Source organism: Grus americana, chromosome 1 (assembly GCF_028858705.1).
Source record: "Grus americana isolate bGruAme1 chromosome 1, bGruAme1.mat, whole genome shotgun sequence".
NCBI classification, from domain to species: domain Eukaryota; kingdom Metazoa; phylum Chordata; class Aves; order Gruiformes; family Gruidae; genus Grus; species Grus americana.
Genome location: NC_072852.1, coordinates 87689877 through 87704440, shown reverse-complemented (window position 1 = coordinate 87704440; position 14564 = coordinate 87689877). Strand labels below are relative to the sequence as shown.

The 14564-nt window shown below is 40.0% G+C and overlaps 1 protein-coding gene across 3 annotated transcripts; it reads left to right on the top strand.

The window, feature by feature from the left end:
* The first annotated feature begins 349 nt into the window (after window positions 1–349).
* On the top strand, window positions 350–14529 carry CD86 (CD86 molecule). 3 transcript variants are annotated; one of them, XM_054813960.1, is made up of 6 exons: window positions 439–551; window positions 4695–4744; window positions 6037–6378; window positions 9779–10090; window positions 12158–12292; window positions 13078–14529. In XM_054813960.1, the coding sequence occupies exons 2-6, from the start codon at window positions 4699–4701 to the stop codon at window positions 13095–13097; spliced, it is 855 nt and encodes a 284-aa protein (XP_054669935.1). In that variant the 5' UTR covers window positions 439–551; window positions 4695–4698; the 3' UTR covers window positions 13098–14529. The 3 variants fall into 3 exon arrangements, with proteins under 3 accessions (XP_054669934.1, XP_054669935.1, XP_054669933.1); XM_054813958.1 differs by lacking the exon at window positions 439–551 and adding an exon at window positions 4197–4563; XM_054813959.1 differs by lacking the exon at window positions 4695–4744 and having other exon boundaries at window positions 350–551.
* Window positions 14530–14564: the final 35 nt, after the last annotated feature.

Sequence of the window (14564 nt, the reverse complement as noted above, 5' to 3'; positions counted from 1 at the left end):
TCAGCTGGCATCTCTAAATTGTCACTTGTGTGGGAAGAGGGGTGCGCTCCTTCCCTGTTTCATTGCAAGGTCAAATGGGTTAGTGTGATCTGGTGAGAAGTGAATCTGGCTGTTGCTGCTTCCCAGCTGACAAGTTCGCTTGACGAAACTTGAGGCAAGTGCGAGGGCTGGCAAAGGAGGACAGACATCACCTGATGTGTGTGGTACCTGTGATGCAGAAGTGGTTCAACCAACTTGCCAATTTGGTGGCCAGGGGTAGTTTAGTGTGGAAAATATGTCAACCTGGCCTGTCCTTTAGGTGGTACTCAGAATAAACACCACAGCTAATCCCAATAAATGTCTCATTCTGGTTGATGACGTTCTTCCCCTCTGAATTTCCCCTGCAGTTTCACTTGAGTGGAGTACATGTTCGTGTCCTATGATTCGTGCTGTGGGACTGTGCGCCGTCAGGCAGTTGCTGTGCTCTCTTTCGGAGGTACCTGCCCTTTAGTTGTGGATGAAGGATTCTGCTTGCAGAGGCAGTGGAATGCTCCATGATCTTTGGACCAAAGGTATTATTTAAATAATTGATGTTGTTTAATTGTTATTAAAGGAGCAGTTTCTGGATGTTAGAGTAAAATGATCCCAGAATCATAAAGTCATAGTTCTCCTGAAGATCTTAGATATAATAAAAGGATGTTACTGAAAGAGGGGATGTTGTGAAGGAATACAAAATACATTCAGAAATAAAAAATTAGGGAGACAGAGGGTTGGGGTTTTTTTTAACATAATAATAACATAATTAAATGACAAGCCCAGAATTTTTAAATGTAACTTGGAGCAAAAGATTGTTCTAAATGAATGAGCAATAGAAAAAATTTAGCAATTTATCAAAACAGTGCCACTTTGTAACTGGAGAAGCACACGAGAAACACAAGTTGCCTAGTAATGGTATGTTTTTAAAATGTGTCCCTTGTTGGATATTTATGTGGTCGTATGGCTTAGTATTTGGGTGGAAGGCATCCTAGAATTCTCTGACCTTGTGACGTTAAGGGAAGTTTCTTAAGTTGTGATTTCCTTTGATAACACCTGTTCAAATCAACCTGTGTTTACAACACAGGAGAAGGCTGGTAAATGCATTTTTAGCAGAATTTCATTTAGAAGTCTCTAGGATAGCTTTCAGGTTGGTGGTGGAAAGTCTTAGTCACAGATGTCCTGTCTCCAGGAGGCTCACAGCACTGCTCATGGAGCTACTCAGTGTTGCAAAGGGGGGGGAATTTTAGAAAAATTCCCTATGCTAGAAAAGTCAAAAGAGTAGGTTACTAGTTCAGTGGTCAGTTTTGTTTTGAGTTCATTGTGCAACATGGGGGGGGAGAGTCTTCCCATAGAAGGTATGTACCTGATATAAGAAAATCAACTCATTACATGTAAGAACATGTAAGAAAGGAACATTTTGAAAGGAAATGAAGGGCAGTGAAGGAACTTAGGAGTCAAAGAGCACAGATTTGACAGTGTCTTTCAAAAGACAATGACTACATCCAAAATGAAAATAGGAATAAAGAGACCAAATGAAACCCCAAGCAAGCATAACAAATACGAAGCTCTTGTTTACTCCAAGACATTCAGGCTTCACTGTGTGTATTGGGTTTTCACATGCTGGATTCACATGCTGGATTGGGAGGAACCAGAGTCAGAAAGCACAAGCCAATCCCAAAATAAGTCACACAGGGCTTTCTGGCTATTGCTCTCAGAAGTAAAAGGAGTGAAGTTGCCTCTTTTTCCCAAACATTGATCTTAGAGTTCTTCAGGGAAGGAATCCCCCTGTACTCAGCCAAATGAGAACTGCCTCATGACTTTCCTCAGACTGGTTTGGGCCAAACCAAAGCAGTCATGAATAGGGCCAGTGAAGTGCATGTACTCATATGGTTTCTTCTCCTTTCAGTGACTGGACTGCAGATATAGTAAATAAAGGGTTGAGTGTGACTATTGACTGCATACTGACATAATTTCAATTAATATACTTCTCCATTTTTCATCTTTGACATCCACACATGATTTGTAATTGTGAGTCATGGGCACATCTCCAGGAATGGCTGACAAAGCCTCAAAAGCCAAGACAGACACGCTACATAGTGATAGCCTTATTTAGCAAGGGAAAATGGTTACCTCCCCGTGGACTGACCTCACATAATTCTGGGTATCAGAGATAATTTTTAAGCCCTGGATCTTCAAACCACTCCCATCTCATCAGTTATCACTGGCATCGTGACAAAGTGCCACTTCCACATCTGGATGCAGCCAGCATCTGAAGAGAAAAACCACACATCCATCCACAGACCTACAGTCCTCTGAAGTGGAGCAGAGTGCTTGTGCACTGGGCCACGGTCACGAAGAGGGCAGTTTGGTCTGCACCATTGCCAGCAGTGGGACATACTCTGAAGCAAAGTCTATCTTTCACCTCTTACCTAGTCCCCTTTGACTGCTAAACAATTCTGGGACATAACCAGACGTCCAATGGCCTGTAGATATAAGAGAGAATTGAGCGCAGAATTTGTATTTGAATATGCCAAAGAAATGGCGTAAGCAGCCAACACAGAGACTGTGTAATTCTTCCTCTCGTCAGTCTTCTAGACGCTGGCTCCAAGGATTTGTATTTGCTGGTTAAAGGCATCTTGTAAAAAAGGGGAAGAGAAGCTGCTTGCAGCACTGAAGTTTTAGTGGCCCGATTCATGATTCAGCAACTCTCTCTAATGCAGCTAACGTGAGAAGCAGCTTGTCACACTCAGTGACCTCCCACTGCAGGGAATGTGGGTGTACACCCTTCTGCAGACTCACGGGATCCTTCGTCATGCAGCCATCCCCAGCAACACGCCTTCTCCTGGAAGACAGCAGCCAGGAAACCATGTTGAATCTTTGAGACTTCCCTCCTCACAGCTCCAAATCCAATCTGTAAAGAAAAACAAGGAGTGTTAGCTGGTATTCTTGTCTATGTTTTATTTCTCTCTCTTACTCTTATTTTCAGTTCCGGTTTTGGTCTTTGCTGCTGTGAGACAGTCATTGCAAAACATGCCTAGCTATAGCAGTACACTCTCTCTACTTCATTTATGTTTCCAGTTGCTAAATTGTTTTAATTTCTCCTCTTACACACGTGCACTGGATCAAAAAAAAATAGGGCTATCCTTTTTTTTTTTTACTTGACTGGAAGCAAAAATTCTTATTCATAGGAGGGAAATATGACTGCTGAGAAGGAGTTTCTGTAATTTTCAGTGACTTGGCACAGGCAATTTTATTTAGGCAATCAGTTGTGTGGTTTAACTCAGTGGGGCCCCACCTAGGAGGAAAACCCCTTGATAAAAGTTCACTATGTAGTAGGGCAGCTGGAGCAGAAAGAGAATTACATCTGTTTACAGCAACGGATTCTGCACAAGCCTTCCCTCCTGTTCTGCTATGACAGGTGGATCACAAAGACAATTATCTATATCCTCTGAGTCATTTGGGCTTCTTCCTCTTCTTTCCTAAGAAAAAGCAGGATGAATCTGGTCTGGAAAAAATATTATTCACAGTTCCATATGTTATAGTACACACACAAAAAGCGTGTCGGTGGACTGAGAGGAATTCTGTATTTAACAGAAGAAGAGACTTTTGCTCCCAGAGACCTGGGGCAAAGGTAAAGACCAAAGTGTATCAGCTTAAAATAAAACATGACAAAAAATGGGAAACCATGAGGAAGCTGTACTACCAGTCAGGACAGCAGACAGCAGTCTCACTGTTTTTCAGTAGTATGAGAACTGAAGAGTTTTTACATTTGCTCCAGCAAAAGAGGATTCGCTGGAGCTGTTTAAAGGAGGAGAGTGAAGGACCTTGGCAGGGGTGGTGTGGAGGCTTCTCCCAAATATATGGAAAGGGCATGGGAAAAACACAAAGCACTGCTAAAACGCAAACCAGCAACCACAGGCCAGTCAGATGCAGGTGCCGTTCTCTCACTGGGGCATGGGAATGACATTTGGCTCTTTACCAGCATTATAGGCCCTTATACCACATGAACCCAAGCAGCCATAGAAGTGTTTTGCTTATGAAATGAGTCATAGGGATTTTTTTCTTTTTTTCTAAACAGATACCAGTTTTTCTTGGCCACAAATTATGTGCTGTTTAGCCTCAACTTTTTAAACTACATAGGATTTCTCTCAGTTATCTTTTACCATCGTGAAGTACAGGTTCTTGTTACAAAACTGAAGGGCACACACTTCATCACTTCTGGTATCTGACATCATCGCACCGTCTCCCCCACCTCCTCCTTCTGTGTCACCCTCTCCTCCCCCTCTACTTTCAATTCCTTCATCTTCTTCCCCACACTGCCAAGGCCAAGCATGCTCCCCATTCCTCTTTCCTCTGCACCAGACGTTTTGGGTACTCATCCTGTCCTTTGCACGCCGGGGGCTCTGTGTTCCTCCCATGGCATACCCTGTCTGCAGTAATCTTGCGCCACATCGCCTTCTCTGTAAACCAGAGATCTGTCATGGCATGTTTCTTGTTGCTAAGGGCTATGAAGCACACAGAAGTCCTTGCACCAGTCCACGGGAAAAGGTGAGATTAACTTTCTCAATAGGCTCTCTCTTGCTAAAACTTCTTGGTTTACCACTTCTTTGGGAGTACTGGAGAAGGTACTGGAGTGTTTTCAACCTCTAACATATTTCTTTAACTGTCCCTTCTTACAGCATCATGGAGGTCTGCATATTCTTCCTTTATGCTATGATACTTCTCCCAGGTAAAAGGTGCATTTTTAATTGTAAAAACTGTTTTGATCATTTGTGTCCTGCTATGTGATTCTTTCTCATCCACTAAGAAGCTCATTCCTTAGTAGTAATTAATAATTTCTGTTGCACAATCAAGATCATATAGTCTATGTGACATGTATTTAAATTGTGTGCAGGGACTCTATAAAATATATAGTAAGTACTTTCTCTCTTCAACTTTATATCTTTACATTACACTTATTTTATGTTGCTCTTAAATTTTCAATTTAAATCTATCTTTAAAATGTGTGTATATTACCTCTGTATATCATGGAGAGCAGTATTAAACTGAAAACTGACAGTTTGATATGGGACAACTGGAGTTTCAGGCAGCCGCAGAGATCATTTTGCAGTCTGGTGCTCTGGAGGAGCAGTCAAAACTTGACACCAGGAGAGAGACTGTAAATCTTCTCCTCCTTTTGAACACAGTGGAGGTGTTTGTATCTTTGGGGACAGAGGACTGCATTCTCATTCCAAGAAGAGCCTGGCCTCCCAGCCCATTGCCACCCATAATGATGGGTACACGCACTGATGAAAGTGGGAGAAAAATCATCCCTTGTGTAATATAGTTTCATGCTTTCTTTGCATGAAGGCATAATTGTGTTTATTGACTATTTCTGCTAACAAGATCAGCAACAGAACAGTTAAATCTGACATTTAATCTGTCATTAAACTCTAGATTAATTACAGAGCAGTTAAATCTGACATTTAATTTGTCATTAAACTTTAAATTAATTCTTCAGTGAGACTGAAAGTATTCACGTGTTTCTGACCTTCTGGTCACATATTCCCTAGACACCAACATTTACCACACGGTGTGCACTTTACATTTTCTTCAGAACTGCAATGCTGTGTTATTTTATTAGGAGAACGAACTCAACTTTTTAAAAAGAAATTGTGCAACTAACTCCTTTGTGGCAGAATCTCATTACACTCAGGATACTACATACAAGATGGTTTGGACCTTTTGCCTGCATGTAAGTTTTCTAAGATATAGACACTCACAACTTCTGTGTGGTAGGCCTTCCTTGGAAAATAAAATATAGGAAGAAAAATAAGAACCAGTTTTATGACCTGAACTCCACGAGACTAAGTGAGTCAGTTTGAAGAACTATATGTCCTGTGATACCTAGTGGGAGAAATTGTGTCTAAATCCTGGCGTTTTCATTGCTATTGTTGTTAAGTGTTGCCTCTGTGAGTGCAAATACTTGGTGTTCTTTTGTAGCTGATGGAAATCTTAATTTCTTCTCGCTCTTTGTCTAAGGTATTGCTGCCAGTGTGCATCAGGTGAAGTCATTTCTCAATCACACTGCATACCTATCCTGCTATTTTCCAAACTCTCAGAAAACTGACATAAAGGATTTAAGAGTTTTTTGGCAAAAAGGTGCTGTTGAAGTGGTGCACGAAGTATACTACGGCCAAGAAATACATGACAACCTTAGTCCTAAATATATAAATCGCACAAAGATGGATATGGACAAATGGACCTTGCAATTGTTAAATGCAGGAATTGTGGATGAGGGACAGTATACATGTATTATACAGCACAGAGATAAAGGATCACCAAAGGTCATACACACATCTGAGTGCTTACTGCACATCATTGGTAAGTAATCTTTTCTAACTGTCATCTGGTCCAGGAGTTTTTTGGGGGTTCTCTGTCACTTTGTTCAGTCCAGAAATGTGTGGTACTGTCTCCAAGCTGCTGAAGACGTACCTGCACTGGAGCAGAATTTCTAAAAATGGATAACAGCATTCTCAACAGAAAATCCTCAGCTCTGAATAAAAAGTACCCAGGTGGAAGCAATCAGGAGGAGTAGAAAATGAGGTAATAATTTGCTCAATATCGCATCATTCCTGATTCCCACCATCATACTTTACAATGAAAACCATTCTGCTGCTTCCCCTTGCCTCCTGCAAGTTTTATGGCTTTTAGGACTCTGGAAAATATACTTTATTTGCATCTGATGCACTACCTTCTATTAAAAGTAGCAGTAGTTATCATTGTTGGTGGTAAATTACAATTGAAACATAACAGTATTTCTGCAAACACACAGCTATTTTATGATCATATAAATCACAGGCAAAATAAAGAAAAGAGCAGCTCATATGTGGAGGAGTAGAAATTCATATGTTCAGTTAAAGGAAGACTGAAAATATCTCTGAAGTAAAAATGCATGCATTGATGAGATTCAAACTGATTTCTTGCATGGGAATGGAAGTGAGGAAGCAATCTTTTCCTAATGTTTTCTAATATTTTCAGTAATTCCTAATATATTTTCATAATGTTTTTCTATTTTAAACTGTTCTGTTAGTAACCTTTGTCCACATGCCTGTGTTCTCTCTTCGACTAGGATAGTGCTAATCATTCGTAATAACAGCTTCTAATTTCCACTGGTGTTTTCAGGCTTCAACATACTGCTTCAAAAGAGAACAGGCCATGTGTAACAGCAGTCAAAAATGGAGTACCAGGACATCTGAGCCTATTTAGCTTTGTGCTACCAGCAAGTGTTCCCTTGATCCACAGATAGAAAACCTAAATTGTTAATATTGATTCTCCCAGAATCTACTTGACAAGTATTTGCAGCAAAGTTTTAGAACTCAGTATCAAGGCCTTCAATTTAAGAGATGCTTAGCATCAACCATTCAGTTAATTCAAGCAGTTAAATCAGTTATCAGCTTAGACAACATGTGAGCAACATGTTATAGAAGTCTCATACTTTGGCACTAAAACTCTCCCAGACCTTTTAAGGTTTAACTTAGGAACACTGCTTTAAACTATTTGCTTCTGTGTTCCTTTCAAATGACTCTCTGTTCAATAAGCTCCCGAAGGAAGGAGCAGTATAAAATCATATTTTAAAAAACACAACAACTTAAAAATAATTAGAAGAATAACATGAATGTTTAAATGTACTTGTGCTTATCTACTGTTTCTTAATTAGAATCTCTTCTCATACCTGGAAGGTTTTTCGTAGTATGGCATGTGACACTTAAAATGGACTTAAAATCTTAAGATTGAGTGCTGTACAAGGGCAGTCGTACAAAGCTATCTAGATCACTTGGTGACCAAACCCATTCAAAAAATACTGAAGTACCTTCTAATACAGTTTACATGTGTTATTTATATGTATTACATTAGGAAAATAGATAGATAGATGTATATTATACATATTATGTGCCGCGAGGATGATTTATATAACAATGAACACATCATTCTACAGTAAGAAGGGAGGGCTTCATAATGGAAAGCTTTGGCTTAAAACAGGGAAGGTAGGGACCATGGTGACAAGCAGCTTAACTGGAAATTCTGCTGCTATAGCATGGTTCTAGTGCTTCCTTTGGATGGATGAATAAGGGAAGTAGGTGAGACTAAAAGGAAACTATTTCAAAATATGCACTATTCAAAGAGCTGGGAGTGAAACTGATGTTGGAATAGAGACTTTACAGTTTGTGTCCTCATTTAAAAGGGGATGTTGAAAAACTTAAAAGCATGAAGAAGAGCTCTACTAGCATTATCTGAAGGCTGGAAAAAATACAGTCCAACTGGAGACATTAAAAGATCGATCTGATTACCTTGTAATGCAGAAGACTGAGAAGAGTCTTGTTTTCAGAGTGTGGGAATCTGAAATCCTTATAAAATACTGGATATTAAAAAAAGGCTAATTAATTCAGTGAAGATATAAAAACAGTGGCTATAAGCAAGTAAGAAGTAAGGTACATTGTCATTTTAGAAAACAGAACAAAAACGGGTAGGGTGATTAAGCCATTGAGAAAAATATTAAGGTTTTGATGGATCTGTTCTCTCTCAAGGTATTTAAATCTAAGCCCATAGCCTTTTGGAAGATATGCTATTTTTAAATACAAAAGAGTTCCTGAAATATGCTTTTCTGTCAACAATCCAAAGCTCACACATATGTAGCCCACACCCTGCATGCAACCAACATCACTTTTCAGTAAATTGAGGTTCCGGAAGCCATAAACCCAGAAGTGCTTTGATCGGGGTATATTCTACTATTTCCATATTGTCTTTAGTCCTATTGGCACTAAAATAATGAAATATTTTCAATGAAGTCTTGAGTCTGTTTCTTGGGTTTTGTTGTTCTTTTTTTAACTTGCTGTATGCCAACATGCAGTCAGTATTATGTCTACATTTTCTCTTTCTCTTTTTCCATTATAGTCTACTATTTCTACTATGAGCTTTTAACCAAACAAATCCTGGTTGAGACTATTTGGGAGATTATTTAATAGAGAGTATTGGTTAAAAGCTTTCATTTATCATTCATATTTTATGTTTAAATAATTATTTCCAGTCCTGTTTCACTAACTATTTCTTGCCTGAGAAACTTGACTTTTTAAAGCAACAGGTATGTTTTTCATTGACTGGGACAAGTTTCCAATGACACAAAGTAAAAGAACTTGTATTGTAGTCACTTCCACATAAAAAGCCGAGCTAAGGGAGGCCTACTATCAAGTTATTAATCAAGAATTAATTTATATGCTGCAAAATGATTATTCATAATACTGACAGAGACCAAGGATATTTCTACCTATGACAGTGCTGGACCTCCAACTTAGCCCATCTGAAGTCCCCCAGATGATTTCTTTCTCTACATTTCACAGTTAGAAGTTTGTAGTTTTCCCCTTACCTAATCAGGAGGTCAAGAGTAGGCAGCACTGTGTCCCATTCCTGGTTTGTGCTTAAGCACTGACCTGCAAGCAGGCAAGGTTTGATTATTCTGAGGTGTTAATGGATCTAAAGGAGGTGGCAGAGGCAGAGGCCCATTGTCTGGCTGATCAGACTTAAGTCCTTGAAACACCTTGAGGACAAGGAGCAGCAAGTCTGCATGTATACCAAAACCATAACAAAACCTTCTTGGGATTCCCATTGTTTTCCTGAGAAAATTGTTTAGACTTGCTTCTGCCTGAAAAATTTCAAATAATTGGCAGGAACTGTCACGAGATGTGGTATGTCTGACTCATGATGCTTTCTCTTTGGTCTATTTCAGCCAACTATAGTCAACCTGAGATAGCGTGGCTGCACACTGGGGAACTAAAGCCCAAGGAATACTTGAATCTTTCCTGTTCTTCCAGCGGAGGTTATCCAGAGCCCAAGCACATGACTTGGCTAGTTTCACATGAAAACAAAACAGACAGGCTTATGGGTCCCATGGATGTCTCACAGGATGCTGTAACAATGCTATACAATGTTACAGGCAGGCTGAATATCACAGTTCCTACAAACACCCTCACTAACATTAGCTGCTTGCTTCACCTTGGAGAGCAGCTGGGGAGCCTTCTCTCAGTGCCACTAGGCATAGGTGAGTCTCCTTTTGCCCATTCTGATTTTTGCATGGGTAGGAGCAGGGCACATTGCAGTAGAGCTAGTCACAGATAGCAGCATAGTCGAGGCAGGGAAGAAACCCTAAGTAGCAGTAGGAGTTGGTTACGAGGTTTGTATGTTCTCCATCTTGTTCACCAACAGCCACGTCCACCAAATTCCCGCTCCTTTCCATCTGGAAGTCTTATTACAGCAAGGAGAGGGCACAGAGAAGGAAGGCTACTGCTGCGCAATCCAGAACACAGCCTTGCTAATCCCCTCCCTAGATGCTGCAGTAGCAACAAAGCAACCTGGATGTCTGGATTAGGCAGCAACCAGTCTCTGGAGGTGACATTTAGCTGTTAAGAGAGGTTGCCCCTTCACAGAATCAGAGAACTGTTAAGATTGGAAGAGGCATCTGGACATCATCTAGTTCAACCACTCTGCTCAAAGCAGGGTCAACAGGTAGCACAGAGCCTTATCTAGTTGAGTTTTAAATATCTCCCAGGATAGAGACTCCCCAGCCTCTCTCAGCAAACTGTTCCAGTGTTTGACCACCCTGACAGTAAAAAAGTTTTTTTCTGATGTTTAGGTGCTTGAGCTGCTATTCTTAATCATTCCCAAGAGAGAGGCAGAAGGCTAAACAGCAGAGTCCCTTGGACCAGATTTGGCTCACAAACTGCCAAATAGACTGTGCTGAGTTTAAGTGTAAAGGCCATGAAACTTTGACTAGTCTTAGAAGCATTCCTGGTGGTTTTCATGACATTTGGCAGAATCAAGTGCACATTCCAGAATGACTATTTGGGGATTTTATTTTTTTTTTCCTCTGGGATTGTATCTTTTTTCAGACCCCTCTTGGAAGAAGAAGCTGGGGACCCAAGTTCCAATAAGACTTTACTGCTGGATTATCTCAGGGTTCCACTTGACTGATCCTTTCTTTAAATTAAAGCTGTATTTTATTTATCTCCTGGAACAGGAAAACATCCTTTGACGTATTTTTGTTTGTAAGCTATGGCACAAGCATCAAAATAAAGACAATCCCCATGTGGCTTGCACATGCCTCCTTTAGACAATGTTGAAGATGGAGAGCTGTGCTTCAACTGACAGGAACAGGGAGCCAAGAGGAAATGGTAGCATTGCAGGAAAGCCTATCAGGGTACTACAGGCATGCACCATACTACTGCAGATGTAATAGAAGTTTGCCACTCATTCTGAAAAAAATTCCACAGTGCAGTTTTCTCCATAGAAATTTAGCTGAAATGTTAAGTCATCAATGCTAGATATGGCAAACTGACTCTGATGTCTTTACATTCTAGGATTTTTAAATAATATTAAAATACAATACAGAAGTCTTCTGAGGTTTGCACAGCTCTACATGTTGCTCATGGTGTTAATATGGCTATACTAGCTATACTAGCTATAGTGCTGCATCTTCCTCTTCCCTATACAATTCTTCTTCTAGCCTCCCTGGCTTTATGAAAGTAGCCACCTGATAAGCAGTGATGGTGGGTAAGAAACTAGGAACTCCACATAAACAAAAGCTTTGTTTGGCGATAACTGAAGCTCTATCAGTTGCTAACCCTAGCAACCAAAACCTCAAAAGCACAATAATCAGAAATAGAGGGAAACTCCTTTGCGTTCCCTGCTACTTTCACATCATTAGGCTTTGACCATCATTTCCAACAGATACCAAGTAGTAACATAACCCAGGTTCTTCAAACTTGCACAGTAGCACAGAGTAGCAGTAGCACAGTAGCAGCCTTGTAGACTCTTATATTAATCAAGTTGCTGATCTCTTACATGTTACCCAAACTTCAGAAAGAGAACTTTGCCTTACTGTTGTTGAAGCGGCCATTAAGACTTGGTAGTTGTGCTAGTTATTGGAAATGGAAATAAAGCAATGTGGATAGTGATTTATTGACACTATTAAAGCACTATAAAAGCAAAGGATGCTGAGGGCCTTTCCTTAAACTTCTAATTCACATAACTTTGGGATAGATTGTTTAAGCTAACTGTCACCAAATTAAATCTTTGCTGCGTGTATCATCTCCTCTGTTTTCTTATTCAGAGATACCGGAGGAAAAAATGGAGCAAATGAAGATAAATTTCTTTGGCCCACTTATAGCTGTAATTATACTGATCACACTTCTTCTGGGTTTTGTGATATTGAAGAAGAACAGAAACAGTTCATCTACCAACCAGAGTAAGTTATTACTTCTCATTTGGCTCTACTGTCCCTCAAGTCTCAGGCTTTTCTCTTTGTAATCATCCCTTTACCTACATTCGAGCTGCTGACAGAATGTTAGGTTTCATGGACTTAAGCTAAACTTCCTTGGACAATTTAGTTCCTGCAAGAACTTAGTCAATCCAGCAGTAAGACAAAACATCTTTGTCCTGTCTTGTCCTGGCATCCACTTCTCCCTCTTCTTTGTGCTCTGTGAGACTGCCATGGCACCAGCTTACCACTTTTTCCTGCAGTTTCATCTTTTTTTTTTTTTTCTGTCCATCACCATTTATAAGAAAGGTGGAGGTGGAGGACAGATAAGATGAGATGAGATGAGATGAGATGAGATGAGATGAGATGAGGTTTCCGTCAAGTGCAAGCATCTCTGTCACCACAGAGCTGAAGGATCCAAGGCATTGACCCACCACAGGCTGCCCAACACTGGACTGAAAGAATCACCTTGTACTAGGAACAGAATTCAATCTTTGCATTGCATTTCTCTATTTTGTTCCAAGACTAGGTCTCATCAGTCCAGGGTTTATTCTGCACTGAAAGGATTCTCATGCTGACATTAGAATCTATCCTTCCTTATAGCAAGAGGGAAATGCATTCCGCACAGTCAGTCCTGTTTCCTTACACAGCCAAGGGTCCTGAGCCCCTCCTCATTCTTTCTCCAAACCCTAAGATAACTGGACATTTACTATCAACTCTTTTCCAGCTCCTATTTCTCACGTTTCTGTAAACCACATATTTATCTATTTTAGGTGTCAGTCTAGCAGTCTAGAAGCTATCCAGCTTGAAACCAAGGCCATCAGCCAGACTGCTGACTGGGAACCACCTCTACACATAGCAAGGCCTGAGGTCCCATATTCTTAGATGCTCAGCCAGAACAAGAATCCTCCCCAGGTACCCTACATAACAACATGCATGCAACATTTTGGTCTGATGGCTGAAATCCACTGTCCAGTGTTCCCTGCTTTTATTTTTGCTCCAGAATGGTAGTAAATACGGTGCTCTGCCTGTCTGCATGACTATCTTTTTGCTGTATCTTTCATTACATACTGTGACATTGTAAAATCCTGAGAGTCAATGAAGAAAGCAGAGCTGTGTGGGTTTACAGAAGGGAATATCTCAGAAACAGAAAGAATTAGGCCACAATCTGTGAATCATAACCTTCACTAGAAACATGATCGGAGGCAGGCAATTAATCATGAGCCATAAACACTTTTGGCAGAGCCAGTGTGGCTTTGTACTAGTAACTTTATTATAAAGCTCCACAGCACAAAGAGGAACTTCAGGGCCCTTCCCCACCTTCTGAGAAAAGCCGTGCAATTCCTATCAGGCATTTGAAACTAGAAATCACCTGAAGGAAAGACTTGCTTTAAATATAATTTCTGGTTATCTTTTTTTTTTTACTACCACCCAAGCTTAATATGCCCAGACAGTTAGTACCTCCACACTTTGTTCCTGTGTATTCTGACCGCATGCTGTACTAGTTGTTCAGGTGGATGTAGGGATAGAAAATGAAAGCAGGAGGTATCACTCATATGTTTATACATCTAAATATACAAAATTAAGCTAAGCAGATAATGAAAAAACATTATATAAGTAGGTCATGTTTTAATTTGGTTGACTACATACTCCCTTTCTTAATGTTGCTTCAGACCTTGAAGATAGAGCAATACGTATGCTATGGTACGCTCAGCTATAGGTATTAGTTTTACCTTTCAGAAAAGATTCTCCATGTCACTCAACATGTGCCAGTTCTCCAATCTTGAATGATCTCTGCACTTTATATTCTTCAACAGCACTGACATCTTTCAGGAGGAAGAATGCAGCAGAATTGTGACAAAATTCTGAAGTCTTGATTGTGTTTGTAGGTCTGTCATTTTCAGCAAGAGCAGGGACATTAGCATCACATTCTCAAGATGAAGTTCAGCTCAGAGTTGCAGTTTGGGGACAGAAATTCTCTATGGTTTTTGCTGGGGACAAATACTCTGTTCTGTTAAATGATGTTGTGAGTTGCTAGATTCCACCTCAATCTTTACTCCATTTTCAAGCGTGTGAGAGAATGTGCTTGTCCTTTTGAGTTAGCTAAACCATTTGGGAGTCAATTTATTAAGCTATTACACTAACATTCCAAATATTTTCATTCAGATTAATATCATTCAGATTTTCTTAAAAGTTAAAGGGTTTATTTTTATGTAAATGTTTATATTTGCTAGCAAACTTATTTAATGACTTATTAAAT